At 37.8% G+C, this 20,489-nt stretch overlaps 1 protein-coding gene across 1 annotated transcript; it reads left to right on the plus strand.

The window, feature by feature from the left end:
• The first annotated feature begins 359 nt into the window (after nt 1-359).
• On the plus strand, nt 360-19,926 carry LOC149818600 (membrin-11-like). The gene is made up of 4 exons (XM_089983974.1): nt 360-723; nt 2,485-2,605; nt 19,105-19,254; nt 19,503-19,926. The coding sequence occupies exons 1-4, from the start codon at nt 488-490 to the stop codon at nt 19,665-19,667; spliced, it is 672 nt and encodes a 223-aa protein (XP_089840100.1). The 5' UTR covers nt 360-487; the 3' UTR covers nt 19,668-19,926.
• Nucleotides 19,927-20,489: the final 563 nt, after the last annotated feature.

The following is a 20,489-nucleotide window of genomic DNA, read 5'->3' on the forward strand; positions in this document are numbered from 1 at the left end:
TTGGCCCTGTCCATTAGCGGGTCGGCCGACCCGTTCCCCACCGACTAACATCAATGTTGCCACTGAAGAAGCTGTTTTCATCTGAACCTTTTTTACTTTTTTAGTTTGTAAAAGAGCCATTTAAACTTTTTCTTTTTTTAAACCCTTTATAAGAGCCCGACTCTGACCGGGGCGGGACCTAAGCTAGAACCCGACTTGGGCTGGGTCGGATACCCTTAGGCCGTCTGGGAGCCCTGCCTGATGGTCACACCTAGCCATTCCCTTCCCTTCCCTTCCCTTATGCTCTAAGTTTGCCTTCTGTACTGCACCCTCTCCCTTCCCCCTTTGCCATTTCTAGAGAGAGAGAGAGAAGGGTCTGTCGGAAAACGGTCGCCGAGAGAGAGAGAAGGGTCTGCCGGAAAATCGTCGCCGAGAGAGAGAGAGAGAGAGAGAGAGAGAGAGAGAAGAAGAAGAAGAAGAAGAAGAAGAAAAAGAAGAAGAAGCAGGGATGGCGGAGAGAGGGACGATCTCTGAGGTGTATCAGGCGTCGCGAAGGCGTCTGCTGCGAGCGAGGGGCGACGTGGAGAGGTTGGAGAGGGGGGACTCGTTCGCCGGAGACGCCGCGTCGTCGGAGCTAGTGTCGGCCGTCCGGAGGGACCTGGCGGAGATTGGGACCATGTGCGCGCAGATGGACCGCCTCTGGCGCTCCGTCGCTGCCAAGCCCCAGAGGGACCTCTGGAAGAGGTACCCCACAACTCTCTCTTTCTCTCTCTTACCGTTGTTCTTCTTTTCTTAGTTTGGTGTAAATGATTTGGCGATGGCTGTTGTTTGTGTTTGGCATCTGAATTTTGCTCTGAAATTTGAAGTTTTCCTTTTTTTTTGGGTTTCGCCATTTCAATAGTGCCCTGACGCTCGCTTTACGTGTGCTTTTTCTTTGCAACTGAGCCTAAAAGTAGCCTACCACGAATCCATGACCTGATCTGCCTAATCTAAACTCGCCTACCCGTGGTCTGGGTGGATATGTTAAAAATATTATTTGTTTTCCATCACTAGCGCATGTTTCAACAAAATATCGAGGCAAAGAAGAGAGAATGGATTTTTCAACCCATAAGAATTCATTCTTTTCTTTCTCTTTAAAGCCGAATGAATTGGTTTTGAGTCTTGATTTTTGTGCCCATTCTTTTCTGATTGGTTCTGTTGGGCGCGATTACTTCTTTGTTTTTTCTCTTTTATATTAATAATTTGGTTTGATTGTAGCGTTCGTTGTGGGTTGATTAGGGAGGATTGGCGTGGATGGTGCTCTAATTTGGATTAGAAATTTCATTGTTTTTTTTTTTCCTTTTCGCTTTGTGGATTCAATTGGGGATAATTGGGGCTTTATTATGGTGTAGATTTGCTTGATTATGGTTGACTTTTTGGACGGTTAGATCTGCTTTGGTAGGAAATGTCTTCTTTTGGTGATCTTTTTATTTTTACTGTTTTTGTTTGCAGTTTTTTAGAATTGGTTGAGTAATTATGTTGGCATGGCTTTTAGTTTTCTTTTATTTCCTTCTTTCTTTTTTGGGGGGATCCTCTGGGCTGTAGAATTCGGCTTCTTTGTGTTCTAATGGTGATTCTGCATCTCTGGGCAAGTTGTAATTTCAATTGGGGATTGGAAGATTATGGTGGTTACCCGAATTCAGGTTGTCATGGTGCTTGTTTTTGTCCCCTTCGTGATTTTTAGTTTATACCATTTCGAAATTCCAGAGTTTCTTGATTGGATTGGCAATCCTTATGTAGAGTGGCAGAAACTTGCAGTCAGAAAAGATTTTACAATGGAAGTGGGGCTTTTTCAAACATTGTTTACCTCATTTTCATAGGGTTGGTGCAATATTTTCTTTGAAAAAAAGAGAATAAAATAGGAGTCCGTCAAAATGTATCCCTTGGTCACTAGGTTCGCTGGCTGCAGGTACCCAAGTGTGTGAGGGTAGGATCATTTGAAGTTTAGGGTGTATTTGGATTCAGGAAACTTGGCAGAATCTCAATCCAGTTTCATGAATCTTTGGCCACTTTCTAGCCACAAAGAGGAATCGGTTGGTGGTTCACTGCTGAAGGTAGAGAAACCAGTAACTGTCATGTAGTCTTTCCATGCCATCTTTATTTGTGTAGCAGATAGTTTATTGGTATCTTAAAGTTTGGTCTTTTCAATAAACATTTATTCTACAATTGCTACATTTATTTTGTGTGGTGTGTTAATGCCTTCCAGTCGAATGTTTTCTCTTTGTCATTCTTGTTAACAAGAAAATACTGAAAATACAGCGACACTGGTGAACTTCTAATTTTACATCTTTTCCAGTTTAAGTAACAACTTCTTTATTGATGTCATGGTTGGATCTGTAGGCTCTGTATATTAGCTCCATACTCATTGAAAACACTCTCTTTTTCTCTTCACCTTTTCTCCTTTTGTTTACTGAACATTTGAAGGAATAGTGTCCACTTATGTGCTTCTGTTTCACTACTTTGCAGGAAAGTTGAGCAGGTAGCAGAGGAGGTGGACTCTTTAAAAGATAGTTTAGAGAAATATGTCCTGCGCCATCAAAACCGAATGTTGGAAGCCAAAGAAAGAGCAGAGTTGCTTGAGAGAGCTGTAAGTTATCATCTCAAGATGATCCTGTATGTTAAAGTTTATGTTTGCAGTCAAGTTAGAAGGCATCATTGTTTATGACATATCTGAGTCTTTGTTCTTGCTTACATGGAGAGGGAACCTTATATTCTGTCATTGGAGTCTTTTTTGTGGTCATTTGAAAATCTTATGTGCATGTTGATACCTGGTTTCATAGGTTTGAGTGTCCTAGTACCAGTAGTTTTGGTATCTTTACAGCAACCATATTATTCATCATGTAGAAAGATTAATAACATTTGGATTTGGTCTTTCTTAGATGCTGTACGTTGATGCAGTCATCATGTTAGATGACTCCATCAACGTGAAAGCAACTTTGTTTGAAAATGGTATATCTTTTATGGTGTGCAGACTTGTATTCATGTAACAATCTGATTGAGATATGAATTACTTTAACTCATGATACCATACAATGCTATAAAGTAGTGACCCATGTTTCAACTTATGAGAATTGCACAAAATCCATAAGTCTGCAATAGATGATGGTTAGTGTTTTTTACATGGTTCGCTAACCTTTAAATGACAGTATGTTTGGGAGCATCCAATAATTCAAAACTGAGAGTAATTTAATGAAAATTAATGACATGGAAGCAACAACCATACCAACATGACAAAGGTATATGACTGGAACGTTCTAAGAGAGTGATGCCATGAGGGTCTTCCAATTTTTTATATGAACTAGTCATTCTCTAGAATCCAGTGCAATGGAAGTTGTGTGCATCAAAATAAAACCTTCTGAAGCCTATGAAGGAGTTGAGTGGAATTCCCTTGGCAGTTTCCTATGTACTGGTCTTATGCAATGTCCACAAATGCAAAATATGAGTACAGGTCAAATAACCGAGGTTTATGAAGTCCACTCTTCTGGGCCATAACACCTGAATATTCTGCTATATGCTCCATGGAAATATGCTGATGGGAACTTAATAAAGTCAGTTCAAGTAATCATTTTGCATAGCTCCAAGCCTATGTAACCAGGACACCCCAAATTGGTCGGCATACCCGTGTCGACATGGGGGCTGGTACCGGACTACGCCGTGGGTCGGGTCCCTCACTGCTCTGGGTCAGGTCCAATCCTAACTCAAACCATTTTTTTTGTTTGATGTCAGTGAAAGGTAGAGAGGAAGAAGAAAAAGGAGGAAGAAGAAGAAGAAGAAGAAGAAAAAGAAAGAGAAGAAGAAGAAAAAGAAAGAGGAGGAGAACCAAGAAGACAACTAAAGAGGAAGAGGAAGAGGAGAAAAGAAGAGAGAGAGGGTCTCGACGTGGAGAAGGATAGGGAAGAATGGAAGGAGAGAGAGAGAGAGAGAGAGAGAGAGAGAGAGAGAGAGAGAGAGAGAGAGAGAGAGAGAGAGAGAGAGATACCTTGCTGGAAGGGGTTGTGTGCCTCAATGTGGTGTTGCTGCCCAAGGAGGATGACAGCAGGTGTGAAAATCTCTATTAAAGGAGTATATGTGTATGAACACAATGCTAGAAACACGAAGTGTGCACAAAGGCACAAGGAGAACTCTCACAAGTGCACAAAGGCATAAAAAATATAAACTTCAATATAATGAGTCCCAAATGGGCTTTACAAAAGCCTTAAAGAGCTAGAGGGGGATCACCCCTATATATACACTTGGAGAAGGGCGGGGGGGGGGGGGCTCCAACATATACGTTGGAGTCCCTCCAACGGTTATAAATATAACCGTTGGACGGGGGGCTCCAACGTATATGTTGTGGGCTCCCCTATGTACAACATGGAATAAAAACAAAAAATAAAAAAATAAAAAGAAAGACTAAAAAGAAAGAAAGAAAATACAATCATATTCTTAAATGAGAATATGCATAAAATATGAGAAATGACCGATATACCCTTATCGGATTTGTAATATATATATATATATACTTAGATAGATACATATACATATATATACTATATATATGTATATGTCTCTCTCTCTCTCTCTGTATATATATATATATATATATATATATATATATATATATATATATATATAAAGAACATTACATTTTAACACCCCCTCTCAAACTTAGGGTGACACAACCGAAAGTTTGCCAAGAAGGAAGTTAAATCTTAGAGAGCACAACGCTTTGGTGAAGAAGTCTGTCGGTTGATATTCTGATCTTACATATGGGAGGTCTGTGGTTCTTCTTAAGTATTATTCTCGAACATAGTGAGAGTCCATCTCAATATGCTTCGTGCGCTCATGAAATGTGTGATTTTTGGTAATGTAAATTGCACTTTTATTATCACAACATAGTTTTATGGACTCTTGAACTTGAATATTCATATCTTCCAGCAAGTTGCGAATCCAAACAATCTCCATGGTAGCAGATGCCATGGCTCTATATTCGGCTTCTGTGGATGAGAATGCGACCTTCTGTTGTTTCTTGCATCTCCAAGAAATTAAAGATTCCCCTAAAAAGATGCAAAAACCAGTGGCGGAGTGACGGTTATTCAGGTCACCTCTCCAATCAGAGTCAGTATAAGCAATTAAATTCAATTCAGAAGAAGAATATAGAAATACCCTCTTGTTTACTGTACCCTTTATATATCTGATGATGCGGAGAATGGTGCTCATATGAACTGTAGTAGGTGCATGTTGAAATTGACTAGCAACATGTACTGCATGAGAGATATCAAGCCTCGTAATGCTGAGATACGTTAAAGATCCAACCAGTTGCCTGTAAGGTGTGGGATCTTTTAGGAGAATCCCATCATCAATCTTCATCTTCGAACCTACTATTTCAGGAGTTTTATAGACCTTGTCATCTGTAATTCTTAATCTGTCAAGAATCTCACAAGCAAGTTTAGTTTGAGACAAAAAATAGCCTCTATGAGAATAGGCAACCTCAATTCTTAAAAAATATATCAGAAATTCTAAGTCTGACATTTCAAATTTTGAAGTCACGATAGATTTAATGCTCTTGATTCCTTTGGTATCATCACCTGTTATTAACATATCATCAACATATAACAGTAATATAACAATCCCTGCATCAGATTTCTTAACAAACAATGCAGTATCAGTTTAACATGAAGTGAAAAAACCATTTTCTATCATTACATTATTAAACCTATCATGCCAAGCTTTGTGAGCTTGTTTCAAGCTATAAAGAGCTTTACGAAGACGAATAACTTTATTTTTAGGGATTTCCATACCAGGTGGAGCATCCATATAGACTTCTTCATTAAGTTCTCCATTTAAAAATGCATTTTTGACGTCCATTTGAAAAATATTTCATTTTATGATTGAAGCAATGGTGATGAGACATCTGACAGTAACCATACGTGCTACTGGAGCAAATGTCTCTTCATAATCAATTCCATATTCTTGACTATACCCTTTAGTTAATAAGCGAGATTTATACCTCTCAAGAGATCCATCACTCTTGGTTTTGACTTTGAACACCCATCGACATCCTATAGTTTTCTTTCCATTGGGAAGTGTTTGAAATTCCCAAGTGTTAGCTTTCTTAAGCGCTTTGAGTTCACTCTCCATGGCTTCTCGCCATTCGACACATCTTTTGGCCTCTTCAAAATTTTTTGGTTCAAAATATGAGTGAATGGCACTTAAACAGGCCCGATATTTAGGAGAAAAGGATTCAAAAGATACGAATCTAGAAGGATTTTTCTAGTTCTTTCGGTTCTTCTAGGATTTGTATCATATGTAGAGATAGATTTGCTAGGTTCACTGTATTGTTCAATAGCACTTCTAAAGGTACTTCTATCTCTATGAGTATAGGTGCTAGGGTCTCTAGTTATATTTTCTTCTTGAGATGTAGGAGAATTAGAATCATTGTTGTTTTTAAGTAATTCTTTGTCAATATCATATGTTAATTCAGCATCACTAGAGATATCATCATCTTTAGATAATAAATCAAATAGAAAGGAGTAGTCGGTATTTTCTAAGTGTGATTCATTTTTTTCAAAACCACTACCATTTTTCAAAAACGTCACATTCCTTGAGACATATAACTGAAAAAGTGTGTTTAGGGTCTCGATATTATACCAGACCCGAGTCCATTTATGTATAGCCTTTATGTATAGCTTTGTATAGTTTTATTTCATTCTGGGTCTGGATATTATACCATACCCGGACCCATACTGTACACTCAAACATATTAATACATCTTTTAGGTCATGATTTCTGTGATTGAAATTGTGACAGCCGCAGCCCCTTCTTCTTCTATTCCCTTTCTCTTTTCTCAACACAGGTTCCAAAGAAGATTCTAACATGGTATCAGAGCCTCGACCTGATATTGTTTATTCAGTCAATCAAGTGTCTCAATTTATGCATGCACCACGTATTGGACATATGGAGGCGGTTAAGAGGATACTCAGATATCTGAAAGGGACCATTAGAGATGGGTTGATATATTCTCCACAGTCGTCTGGCAAGAATGTGCATGAACTTACTGTGTATTGTGATGCAGACTGGGTAGGAGATCCTGATGAGCGGAGGTCTACGTCAGGATATTGTGTTTTTATTAGGAGAAACTTAGTCTCTTGGAGTAGTAGAAAACAAAAGGTTGTTGCTAGATCAAGCACTGAAGCTGAGTATAGATCCATGGCTGCCGCTACTGCCGAAGTCACATGGGTCAGGCATTTACTAACTGAAGTGGGAGAAACGATCTCTCCGTCTACCTTGGTGTGTGACAATCAAAGTGCTCTCAATATGTCATTCAATCTAGTACACCACAGTCGCGCTAAGCATATTGAGATCGACCAACATTTTGTGAGACAAAAGGTTAAGAAAAAGAGATTGAGCCTGAATTTGTTAACACTGAAAGACAAGTTGCAGACATTTTTACCAAGGGCTTGACAAAAGATCGCTTTTGGATGCTTAAAGGCAAGTTGTTCATGGTTCAGAACCATGATCAACTTGAGGGGGGTGAAAAAGTGTGTTTAGGGTCTGGATATTATACCAGACCCGAGTCCATTTATGTATAGCCTTTATGTATAGCTTTGTATAGTTTTATTTCATTTCGGGTCTAGATATTATACCAGACCCGGACCCATACTGTACACTCAAACACATTAATACATCTTTTAGGTCACGGTTTCTGTGATTGAAATTGTGACAGCCGCAACCCCTTCTTCTTCTATTCCCTTTATCTTTTCTCAACACAGGTTCCAGAGAAGATTCTAACATAGAGAAGATTCTAACAATAACTTATCATTCTTAGTATCATAACATCAAAATCCTTTTTGGGTTTCAGAATAACCAAGAAAAGCACATGAAATGGCTTTTGGTGAGAATTTATCATTTTTATCCGTATGGACAAAACACTTACCACAAAAAACTCTCAATATATTATAATCGGGTTCTTTTCCATATAGAGTCTCAAAAGGAGAGATTTTATCTAAATTTTTGGATGGAAGATGATTAATAAGATAAACGGATGCAAGAGCGGCCTCGGCCCAATTTTTTTTTGGAATGCTTTGGGATATAAGAAGAGTTCTAGTGGTTTCAATGATATGCCTATGCTTCCTTTCGGCCAACTCATTTTGTTGTGGGGTCTTATGACACGATCTTTGATGGACAATACCATAGTCTTAAAAATATTTCTTAAATTCATTGGAGAGTTGGTCCTAAATATCTTTAAATTACTATTAAATTGATTCTTAATTATCATATGATATGATTTAAAACACGAAAAGACTTCATGCTTGTGTTTAAGGAAGTATATCCAACAATATTGAGAAGAATCATTCACAAAAATCACATAATAGGCAAAGCCTCCCTTGGATATGACGGGTGCCAGTCCCCAAACATCCGAATGAATACTTTAAACATAGATTTTTTTTCAAAAGGCATACTTCTCATTTTTTCAAGAATGCAATCATTACAAGAAAAAATATTTTTACAAAGATTTTTAACAAAATGCAAATAGAATAACTTGGTAATGTTGGGATGACCTCGTCTTTTGTGCCACACATTTATGTTTTTATGTTGAGCAACATTACAAAAAGGAGTTTTAGGAATTTGAAGAGAGTCCACATAGTACAAGTCTCTCTTCCTAGAGCCTTCCCCAATCAACCTCTCGGACTGGTGATCCTGTATTAAACACTTATTAGATGAGAATTGAATGTCACATCCAAGCTTCGAGAGTTGAGAAACGGAAAGTAAGTTCAAATTTAATTTTGGTATAAATCTAATTTTGGGAATAAAAAAATTTTGAGTTTCAAAGTTTTCAATCCCCTTAATTTCAAGTGAAGTGCCATCCGCGGTTGAAACAAATGATGGTGACGGATTTTTAGAATATTCGGAAAGAGAAGAAATGTTTGAAGACATATGAAATGAAGCACCCGAGTCTAAAAGCCAAGAAGTTTTACCTGGAGGGAAATGAGTAGATATGGCGGCACCGGAAATGGCTCCCTTAAAAAAAGGTTGAAGAGCTTACATAATTTGATTTAGAGAGATAACTCCATTTGTAGAAGTAGATGCACTTTCTTCTTTTTAATGTTGGGATGTAGTTGCCATAGCCAATAATTTCTTCCATTTGGGACAAACCGGTATGATGTGTCCCGGTTCTTTGCAAAAGTGACACATAATTTTACTATAGTCCCTTCTTCCACCTTGTCCACCATTGGATCCTTGACTTTGATTTTTAAAATGAGGAGGTTTATATGTCCTCAAGTTGTTCTCGGGCCTAAAAACGACATTCGCTCAATCACACTCTTCTTGATTTGTAGGCATTGCAAAAACACTTGGAGTTTGTTTGCTAATACCCATACGAGTTTTCTCTCCACTTAATTTTGTAATGACGTCTTCAAGAGAGGGAGGGGTGAAGGAGGATAGAAGAGAAGATCTAATTTGCTCAAATTGGGGCCTTAGTCCATTCAAAAAATTTAAAAAATGATCTTCTTCTAATTGTTTATGACGAAGCTATATGGCTTCTCCACTCCACTTTGGTTCGAGCATAGCAAGCTCATCCCAAATGGAAGAGAGTTCGGCAAAATACTCTCTTATAATCATTTTCCTTTGAAGAAAGGTTAACACCCTTTTTTGGAGGTAATACTTATGGGACAAGTCCTTAGAAGTGTACATCTTCTCAAGATACTCCCATGCATTAGATGCCTTTTTGAACTTTATAATATTGGCATTGATTCTTTTCTCAACGGAGGAGAAGATCCATGACAAGATCTTGAAGTTCTTCATTTTCCACTCATTTTTTGATATATTCTTCAAGAGCCTTAGTTCTTTCATCTCCCTAAAGAATTTTGATTTCCCCCCTTTCAACCAAAGTGATTTTAGGCTCCGGTTTCGGAATCGAGCCTTGAACGTAACCCCAAAGTCATTTTTCTTTAATATGGGCTTCCATATTTCCGGCCCACACGTGATAATTGGAGCTATTAAGCTTAAAGTCAAGAGAAAAATGAGAGTCTTTTTCACCCATTAGAGAAATAAGATGAGAGATAAGAATACGTACCATAATAAGATTTTAAATCTTACTTGTTGTAGTAATCTTCTAAAATATTAGATGGAGAGGAGTCTTCGCGCTAATCACCAAAAAGTTGAAGGCATGCTTTTTGAGGCACTCAATATTGTGAAGAATTGCAAATTTTTTTTCTCCAAGCAACCTTACTCTGATACCATGTGAAAATATCTATTAAAGGAGTATTTGTGTATGAACACAATGCTAGAAACACGAAGTGTGCACAAAGACAAAAGGAGAACTCTCACAAGTGCACAAAGGCACGGATACACATGCACAAAGCCATAAATAATATGAACTTCAATATAATGAGTCCCAAATGGGCTTTACAAAAACCTTAAAGAGCTAGAGGGGGATCACCCCTATATATACACTTGGAGAAGTGGGGGGGGGGGGGTTGGCTCCAACATATACGTTGGAGTCCCTCCAACGGTTATAAATATAACCGTTGGAGGGGGGGCTCCAATGTATATGTTGTGCCCCCCCCGCATGTACAATATGGAATAAAAACAAAAAATAAAAAGAAAGACTAAAAAGAAATAAAAAAGAAGAAAGAAAATACAATCATATTCTCAAATGAGAATATGCGTAAAATACGGGAAATGACCGATATACTTTTATCGGATTTGTAATATATATTTATATATATATATATATATACTTAGATAGATACACATACATATATATACTCTCTCTCTCTCTCTCTCTATATATATATATATATATATATATATATATATATATATAAAGAACATTACATTTTAACAGCTGGGAGGAAGGAAGAGACTCGGAAGTGGGCGGGGTTGCTAAAACTTGCCCTAACCCCTTCTTTATCCTCTTCCTTGGGTTGGGTCTCTCTCTCTCTCTCTCTTCTTTTCTCCATTCCAACTTTTAAAACACCTGGCTCAAGAAGTAGCCAGGTGTTACCCGAGCCTGACCCATGTCTGAATCAGGCTTGGATCTGATCCTGGTCAGATTCAGACCTGACTCTGATCCAAACCTGGTTCTGATCCAGGTCTAAATCAGGCCTGATCTGACCGAGGTCTTAATTAGCCCTGGGTTTGATCCAGGTCTGATTCCAACGTGAGACTAACACAGGTCTGAATCAGGCCTGGGTTTAAATGACCTGGATCTGTTTAGATCCAGGACTGATTCATACTTGGGTCAAAGCAACCCATATTTGGACTAAACCTGGATCTGTTTTGGTCCAGGTCTGAGTCAGACATGGGTCAAACTCAAGACTGACTTTATATATATATATATATATATATATATATATATATATATATATATATATAGTCGTACCCTCCCATACCCAGGTGACATCATAGCTCCAAGCTCAGACTACTACAACTGGGCTATGTTGTGGATCAACAACACAAGGGGCCATTTATTTCATGGTAAGATGTCCCCTCTTTTAATGAAAAGGGGTTCTTATCCCACCTGGGTTAAACAAACGCCCACGGATTATCCAGGGAGTTATACACACTGGCAGGCGTGGGTGCCTGAATTTCTCATACTTCGCTACTTGCAAGATATTTATATATATCATTTGTTTTTTGTCTTGAGTGAGAACATGGTTACCGTCTGCTCATTTGATTAACTGTGAATAGCTTAGTTGATAGAATGTATAGAGATCAATATTTCCTATATAAGGACAAAAACATATGGCATGATGCAACTGATGGAGACTATAGCGATGTTTCAAGAGCCATAGTGACATAGATACTTGGGAAACAATCAGATTGTCAAGGGAAGTGGCTATGGAAAAATCCACCCAAGAATTTCCTAATCAGGATTGAGCTTAAAAACAATTTCATCATTTTTTACTGTTGGTAGACACTCTATGTGAAGGATTTGTTGGGGGCACACACTGTGCACTTTTGCTTATTAGATGTCTCATCTTCAGAGTTGCTTTCACGTTGATGCAATGATCAGATTCTACCATTACTAGGGAAACCTGCAAAGGGTTGACCTAACTATTATTGATTGATATGGACGAATGAAAATGAAGCTCAATATGTGGCTGAAAGCAGGTCTAACACCGAACTTTAGATGCCTAAGCTGCTTTTAGTTATGGCCATAACAAGGCCATGGAACTCTCCACAAACCCTAAACATTGTGGTATTTTATAATGGATCTGTTTTCCGGTGATCCTTCCTCCAACTGAGATCATTTCTTGCTAACCTGAAACACTTAACAGTCTGCATGTAATCACTACTTGGTTTGATCCAAATAACCCATGTAGTCATCTTGGGAAAATGTAGGAAGAAGCTTTTTGAAAGAGAAATGTGGCTGCTGGATATGCAAAAGTCTAATAATATGTGAGTGTAATGAAACAAGAACAAGAACAATGGAGTGCCTCTTATGGGCTTAAGAAAACAACCAAATTACAAAGGAACACTTATGGGTCATTCACATAAGCATATACACATAAGTCACTTATGCGCAAAGAACACAAGTAAAAATATAAAAATTGTATTGCAATAATGCTTGAGAAAGCATAACAGTACAAGGGGGAGAGATCCCCTATTTATTATACACAACATGGGGCCCATAAGGCCATTGGGACACTCCCCAACGACTACAAATAGAGCCGTTGTAGAGGTCCCAATGACTCTATGGGCTGAGTTACATTAATGCCCTCAAAACAAAATATAAAATCCTATTCTAAAAAGAGCAATAAAAAATGAAAAAAGACCTAGTTTTTTTGGCGCTTTCTAGCACGTTTCGCGCTTTCGAAACACGCTTCGAGGAAACACGCTTTCCCAGCCTTATGGCGCTTCCGGTAACCCTGACTTGTTCGCTCTACCCTCTCTAAAATAAACTTGGGATGATATATTCTGAAAATTTTCATACCCGTTTTAGGTACCAAGAACCGTCTAGTGTGGGGTTATCTTTATTAAGACCATAGGTCAATGATATATTTTCACAAACTGGTGCACAATCAACACCTCATGGGTTCTCACAACCCCCTTCCTCATATCTGAGCAGTCCCATGTGCTTGCATGTCACATACACGCCTTACAACATAAGAATATCATTTGACCACATCCCTATAATCGTGCACACACAAGGTATATCCACATAAGCATATGCAACACATTCATTCGGGCACACAAGCACTGATCGGTTCTTCAAACCGTGAGCTCACACATGAGCCTTCAATCATGCATCATGCAATTCATGTAATAATGACAATTAATCATCATGATGCATGCACATGAATCACATCATATCATACGTTGCATGTCATATTCATGCATTCATGTAACTGTGCAAATATCATTCAACATATGCATAATCATAACATAAACATCCTTTAAAATACACACGTCTTTAAGCATCAATGTATCCATTTGGTTCAATTCTAGAACCACGACTTGTCCAATTGGTCCTCTTTCGAGACCCGAACACATATACCACAAGAGTTTCAACTAGAAACTGTATGGACTGAATTTTATTTGTCGGTGTAAATTTTGTCCTGGTAAGATTACAGTTAGAAAAAATCTAAAAAATTTACAGCAGATTCACGAATGTATTAGTTAAACATAGTCACAAACCTTGCTTCAATCGGATTTTGGAGCAAGGAGAAATAATTATTTTACTAAAACTTATTTTTCTGCTCCTTGATTGACCTATCCGATTCAGCCCCTCCGAAGAAGCATCGATTCAGTATCTTTACAGAACCAGAAAAATTCTGTAAAAATTATTGTAACTAGATGGACATGTCTGGAACAATCTCCCACAAAGATCAGGTCCAAACTCCATCGGAGCTGTGAATTAAAATTCACAGACCGTAGCCTGTTCAGGATCTTGGATAGGTTGGGCTAAAAAAAATTTCAGGTTTCTGAGCTAATTTTCGTAATTTTGAACTCACAGACCATAATCGCTAAATTTTTATCAGACTTTCCTTAATATGTAATGTAAAACAAAATTTTCAGTTGTAACCATGGAATAGATTAGAGAAATAAAATCGGCAAGATAGTACAGTCGAAATACAGGATTTCTGTTAGGATAGAAATCATGTTCTGACTTTCAGAAGATATATTTTCTCATCCGGACCTCGAACGGAGCCAATTTCCCTTGGGACTTTCTCAATGGGTCTAAAACATTCCTCTAAAATTTGAGAATTTTTAGCTAAACAGTTTGAACATACAATAAAGTTCTTCAAAAGTGTTTGTGCCCGCGACAACTGGACAACATACTATCTTTATTAAAAATCATGTATATTTCATATTTTTATAAATAAACTACATAAACATGATTTTCATGATTCAATTCATTACAATACAAAAAACTCCGCCTGTGTAGTTATACACTGCCGGTCCCAAGCCCGGATAAAGGAGGAGGGTTGCGGTAGGCCTGTGACAGCCAGCATAAAAACTGTCATATCCTATGAAAATGAACCAATATGAGAATTTCGTTGGGGCGTTCCCTACTGAGCGACGCGCTGTACTCTCTAGGCCCGGAGGCAGTGATAAATGTGCAAGGGTTGCTAGGTCGTCGCCCAGAAGCGACGCGTCACACCGGCGCCCGGGTGTGGTGTCAAATAGGCAAGGGTTCCCTCACTTTGTTGGACGGGTGGGGGTAAAGAAGTTAGTCCAAGACCATAAAATTAGGTTAGCCACTTGGAACATAGGGTCTTTAACTGGTAAGTTGGTAGAGTTAGTAGATGTTATGTGTAGGAGAAAGATTGATATTTTATGTCTTCAAGAGACCAAATGGGTAGGTGAGAAAGCTAAAGTGATAGAACCTTGGGGATATAAGATTTGGTATACAGGAATAAATAGGAATAGGAATGGAGTAGGGATTGTTATGAGTCGTCAGTTTATAGATAATGTAGTTGAGGTCCGTAGGAAGGGTGATAGAATTTTACTTATTAAATTAGTATTAGGTACGGATATTATTAATATTATTAGTGTTTATGCACCTCAAGTAGGTTTAGATGATTCCATTAAGCATCAATTTTGGGAAGATTTAGATGGAGTAGTACAAGAGACATCTTATGGAGAAAAGCTTTTCATCGGCGGTGACCTTAATGGACATGTAGGCATTAGTAGGGATGGATTTGAGAATATCCATGGAGGCTATGGTATAGGAGAAAAAAATGAAAGTGGAGAAAGGATTTTAGATTTTTGTTTGTCCTATGATATGATCTTAGCAAACACTTGGTTTAGGAAGAGGGAGTCTCACCTAGTAACATTTAAAAGTGGGGTTAATACGAGTCAGATAGATTTTTTCCTACTTAGAAAGAGAGATAGGGGTTGTTGCATCGATTGTAAGGTTATACCAGGAGAAAGTGTAGCTACACAACATAGAGTCTTAATTTTAGATCTTAGAATTAGACAATGCCGCAAAATGGATAGACATAGGATAGATCCTAGAATTAAGTGGTGGGCACTGAAAGGAGCTAAACAAGGAATGTTTGTAGAGCAGGTAGTTAAGGAAGTTGATTGGTGTCTCGAGGAGGATTCAGAATCAATGTGGAATAAGATAGCGGGTGGTATGAGAAAAGTAGCTAAGGAGGTATTGGGTGAGTCTAAAGGCGGTGCACCACTAGGTAAGGATACATCATGGTGGAACGAGGATGTCAAATTAGCTATTAAGGTTAAAAGAGAGTGTTATAGAAATCTAAGTAAGAGTCGTGATAATGAGAATTTGGAGAAGTATATGATAGCAAAGAAGGAAGCTAAAAAAGTTGTTCGAAACGCGAGGGCTAAGGTATATAAGGAGGTTTATGACAAGTTGGATACCAAAGAAGGCGAGAAGGATATTTATAGGCTTGCAAAGATGAGAGATAGGAAATCGAAGGATTTGGGTATGGTTAGATGTATCAAAGATGAAACGCAAAGGGTTTTAGTCAAAGATGAGGAGATTAAGGAGAGATGGAAAGATTATTTTGATAAGCTATTTAATGATAGTCATGCTCAAGATCTTGGAGACTTCTCCATTCCTTTTCATGAGATAAATCGTGACTTCATGCGCAAGATTCAAAAGAAAGAAATTGCAGAGGCTTTGAAGAAAATGAAATCAAGAAGGGCAGTTGGCCCAGATGGTATACCTATCGAGGCTTGGAAATGCTTGGGAGAGAAAGGTTTAGAATGGTTGACAAATCTTTTTAACTTGATTTGGCGAACAAATAAGATGCCTAATGAGTGGAGGAAGAGTACTTTGGTGCCTTTATATAAGAATAAGGGTGATATACAAGATTGCACAAACTATCGTGGTATAAAACTCATGAGTCATACTATGAAACTTTGGGAGAGGGTGATTGAGTCTAGGTTGAGGAAGGTTGTCATGATATCAGAGAATCAATTTGGTTTTATGCCTGGAAGATCAACTATGGAAGCTATACATCTTCTTAGACAACTTATTGAAAGATATAGAGAGAGGAACAAAGATTTGCATATGGTTTTTATTGATTTAGAGAAGGCATACGATAGAGTACCTAGGGACGTTCTCTGGTGGACAATGATGAAGAAAGGTGTTTCTCTCAAGTACATTAGTATAATTAAAGATATGTATGAAGGAGTAGTAACCAATGTCCGCACTTGTGGAGGGGTGACAACCAATTTTCCGATAACGGTTGGGTTACATCAAGGATCTGCTTTAAGCCCTTTCCTATTTGTGATAGTGATGGATGAGCTTACGAGATCAATTCAAGAAAATGTACCGTGGTGTATGTTGTTTGCTGATGATATTGTTTTGATTGATGAGTCTAGAGCAGGGGTTAATGCTAAGTTAGAATTATGGAGACAGACATTGGAAGCTAGAGGTTTTAAGTTGAGTAAGAGTAAGACTGAATATATGGAATGTCGGTTTAGTAAGCAACGAAGTAGTGATGGGAGTGTAGTGAAGCTTGGTGAGCAAGATATACCGGTGAATGATTATTTTAAATATTTGGGATCCATCATTCAAAAGTATGGAGAAATTGATGGAGATGTAAATCATAGGATAAAGGTTGGGTGGATGAAATGGAAAAGTGCTACTGGAGTGCTGTGCGATCGTAGAATGCCATTGCGGTTGAAGGGAAAGTTTTATAGGACGACTATTAGACCCGCTTTACTATATGGTACGGAATGTTGGGCTGCCAAGAGACATCATATTCAAAAAATGAGTGTAGCTGAGATGCGGATGCTTAGATGGATGTGTGGAAATACAATAAAAGATAAGATTCGGAACGAAGAGATACGTAAGAAGGTAGGTGTTGCACCCATTGAAAATAAGATGCGAGAGAATCATTTACGGTGGTTTGGACATATTCGGCGAAGGCCTAATGATGCTCCAGTTAGAAGGTTGGAGAAATGGGAAAATATATTAGTTAAAAGAGGTCGGGGTAGGCCTAGGAAGACTTGGATGGAGATGATAGGAAAGGATATGAATGCTTTGAACCTCACCGAGGACATGGCGTTGGATAGAAATGATTGGAGGAAAAGGATTCATGTGGAAGACCCAAAATGAATTTCTTTTTTGGTTCATATCGCTGACCCCAATTGTTTTGGGATGAAGGCGTAGTTGTTGTTGTTGTTGTTTTAATTCATTACAATACAATCAATATCAGTATAAACATGCAACATAATTTCATGTTGCATACAAAATCATTCAACACATGAAATCGAATCTGAAACATCCAAGAAACTGTTTTATTCAAAAACAGACACCCGTACACCAAATTATGTATTAAGAAAAATAAAATTTAATTTTGAATCAAATACGAATCATACACATGTATATCAGATCTCACATAATGAACAAATCATTAGGCTGATCATGATTTAATCAAGCATAAATCACAAATAAACTCATATAAATCATATTTTTCCAAAAAAAGCTCCCATAAACCCTAATCGGTACGATCTACATGAATTTATTTATGAAAATAAATTCGGCTATACGTAAAATCATACGTCTAACATGATATGGTTCAGATCATACGGTATATGAATCATAACATAAAAAATAGCAACAATAAATCCATGAAACCCGTTTTTCTCAAAAAGAAACCCTGAATCCCCAAAAACAATTTTCGCTATTCGGGTTCTTTCGTTCTTTTTCGAGTTTTATTTTGATTTTATCATAAATATCAATTTAAATAGGATTTACACAAGTTGATCACATCAAATACACAACCATCATTATTTAAAAATATCGAACAAGATTTTTACGAAGAACGAATGCGATTTAGGTTTTTTCCCATAAAATATTTTTGGTAAAAGCCTATTCGGAGACCCGTAGCCCTCCAAAATCATGGGATATCAGCCCAAACACGTATTTTGAATTATCCGAGATCCGAATATAAATTTAATTAAATATTCACACGTATAAATTGATCATTAAAATACATCTTTATTCATTTAAATTTAAGGAAAAATCACATATGTTACAGTTGTGCCCCTAACGGGCACAATCTATTACATGACTGTGAAAAGACAAAAATACCCCTAATGGGTATTTGCCTATTACAATGAGCAAAACATATATATATATATATATATATATATATATATATATATATATATATATATAATCTTAACAGTGAGAACTGTGGCTCTTATGAGAAATGGAAGATAGTTGCTTGGCAATTATGAGAAGGCAGACGTCATTGTCAAAGCTTTTGTTACTTGCATAAGTTGTCTGCAATTTAATTTTGATTTGCTAATTTTTCAAAGACTGGTTGCTTCTATTTTGTTACTGGGTTGTTCCTTGTTGAGAGGTGAGTGTTGGTTTCACTATCTTTTTTCCTTTTTCTTGCAGTGAGGTTGTTTTTTGGTTGGAGGTACTTTTTTTTTCCATTTAAAAGAGCTAGGAACAGAAATTCTTCTCCTAGAGTGCTTTTTTGACTTTTTCCATATCCTAGTAAATTATTGAAGGCCAACTTCTTGATTTTGCATCATGATGAGCAGTGGCCGATTTCCTTAGGTATTTCTATCATATTACTGGTATTAGCCTTCTTACCTAAGTTGCTGAATTTCTTGAAGTACTTTGAACTTGTTATCAAATTCATGAATGTTCACGTGTGGCAGAATGGAGACTCTGCCCATGTTATGCGAATTTTTGATGAAGAAGCTCAGGCAATGCAGTCAATTCGTAACTCATCAAATGTGATTGAGGAAGCTTATGCCACTGGAGTTGCCATCCTTTCCAAATATGCTGAACAGCGGGACCGTCTAAAGGTAACTCCATTGAATTACCAATTTTTAATCTTACCCGCTAAACTAATCTCTTCTTGATATTGAATGCCGGTGTCTGTTACAAATTTTGTCGAAAGAAAAAAGCTACTTTTTGGAAAATTCACCTTGAACTCAGAAACATGCGAGATTTACCTTGTTAGACAGTATGTACTTGATGTCTTTCTTCCCTTTGGGAGATTTCTCTTCGTTACATGAAGTTAAGATTGTCTTTGTTTCATTTCGTGGCGTAGAGAGCACAAAGGAAAGCATTGGACATACTAAACACAGTCGGTCTTTCAAACTCTGTTCTGAAGCTCATTGAGAAGCGACACCGAACCGACAAGTGGATAGCATACGGAGGCATGATCACGACGGTGGTCATAGTGGTCATGTTCTATTGGTGGTTGAGGCATTGACTGTTATATATATGCATCTGTAATTCCGTCTTACTAGCTTAATTAATTCATGCTGTTATATTAAGTCCCCTGCAATTGAGATATATCCCTTTGCCTCCACAATGAACAATTCTTTTTCATCTTCTAGATGGGTGTAAAAGCACCATTCAGTAGATTAGTTTGTATTGGTGGTCTGTTTGTTTTCAGTGTCTAGGTTGAGGCTAAAACCCTTTGGACTGCAATTTAAACATGGTTTTAGTGGTCTCAATGGTCTTTGCTATATTACTTTCTTATGATTGATTGTGCAGCTAGGGTGACAACAGCTCCCTCTGGCTGAGATAGAAACTTTGAGACATCTAGGCTAGACATTTCTAGAGCTTGCCATCAAAGTCTATCCCCATATGGTTTCTTTCTGGGTGTTGGAAGTCCTTTGGGAGTGTCTAAAACTTTGTTGAACCCGTGGGAAAAGGGCCAACATGGTTCTTTCTCGCGAAAGTGCCTTCTGCATCCTTGTTGAAATAAATTGACCGTAAGGATCGACAAACTGGAAATAGAAATATCGGATGGGCCCTACCCTCCATGATGTTACATTAGAGTAGTGTTCTAGCTCCATTTCGCTTAACTATGCTTTGGCTGTCAGACGTCCAGTCAAGGTTTGATTCCTTCTGGCATCAATCCAATTTTCAGCATAGGCTTTGGGAGCGAGAGGCAAAGCTTCAAAGTTTTATGCTTTTGGGGTGATGACTGTAGATATGGTATGCTGAGCCAATGCCATCAAGTCAATCTCAGATGCAGTTTATTCAAGCAATAAATCAAAAAAAAAAAACTTGTGCAAATGTGGTT

Source organism: Nuphar pumila, chromosome 13 (genome assembly GCF_984573655.1).
Source record: "Nuphar pumila chromosome 13, dmNupPumi1.hap1.1, whole genome shotgun sequence".
Classification (NCBI taxonomy): Eukaryota; Viridiplantae; Streptophyta; class Magnoliopsida; order Nymphaeales; family Nymphaeaceae; genus Nuphar; species Nuphar pumila.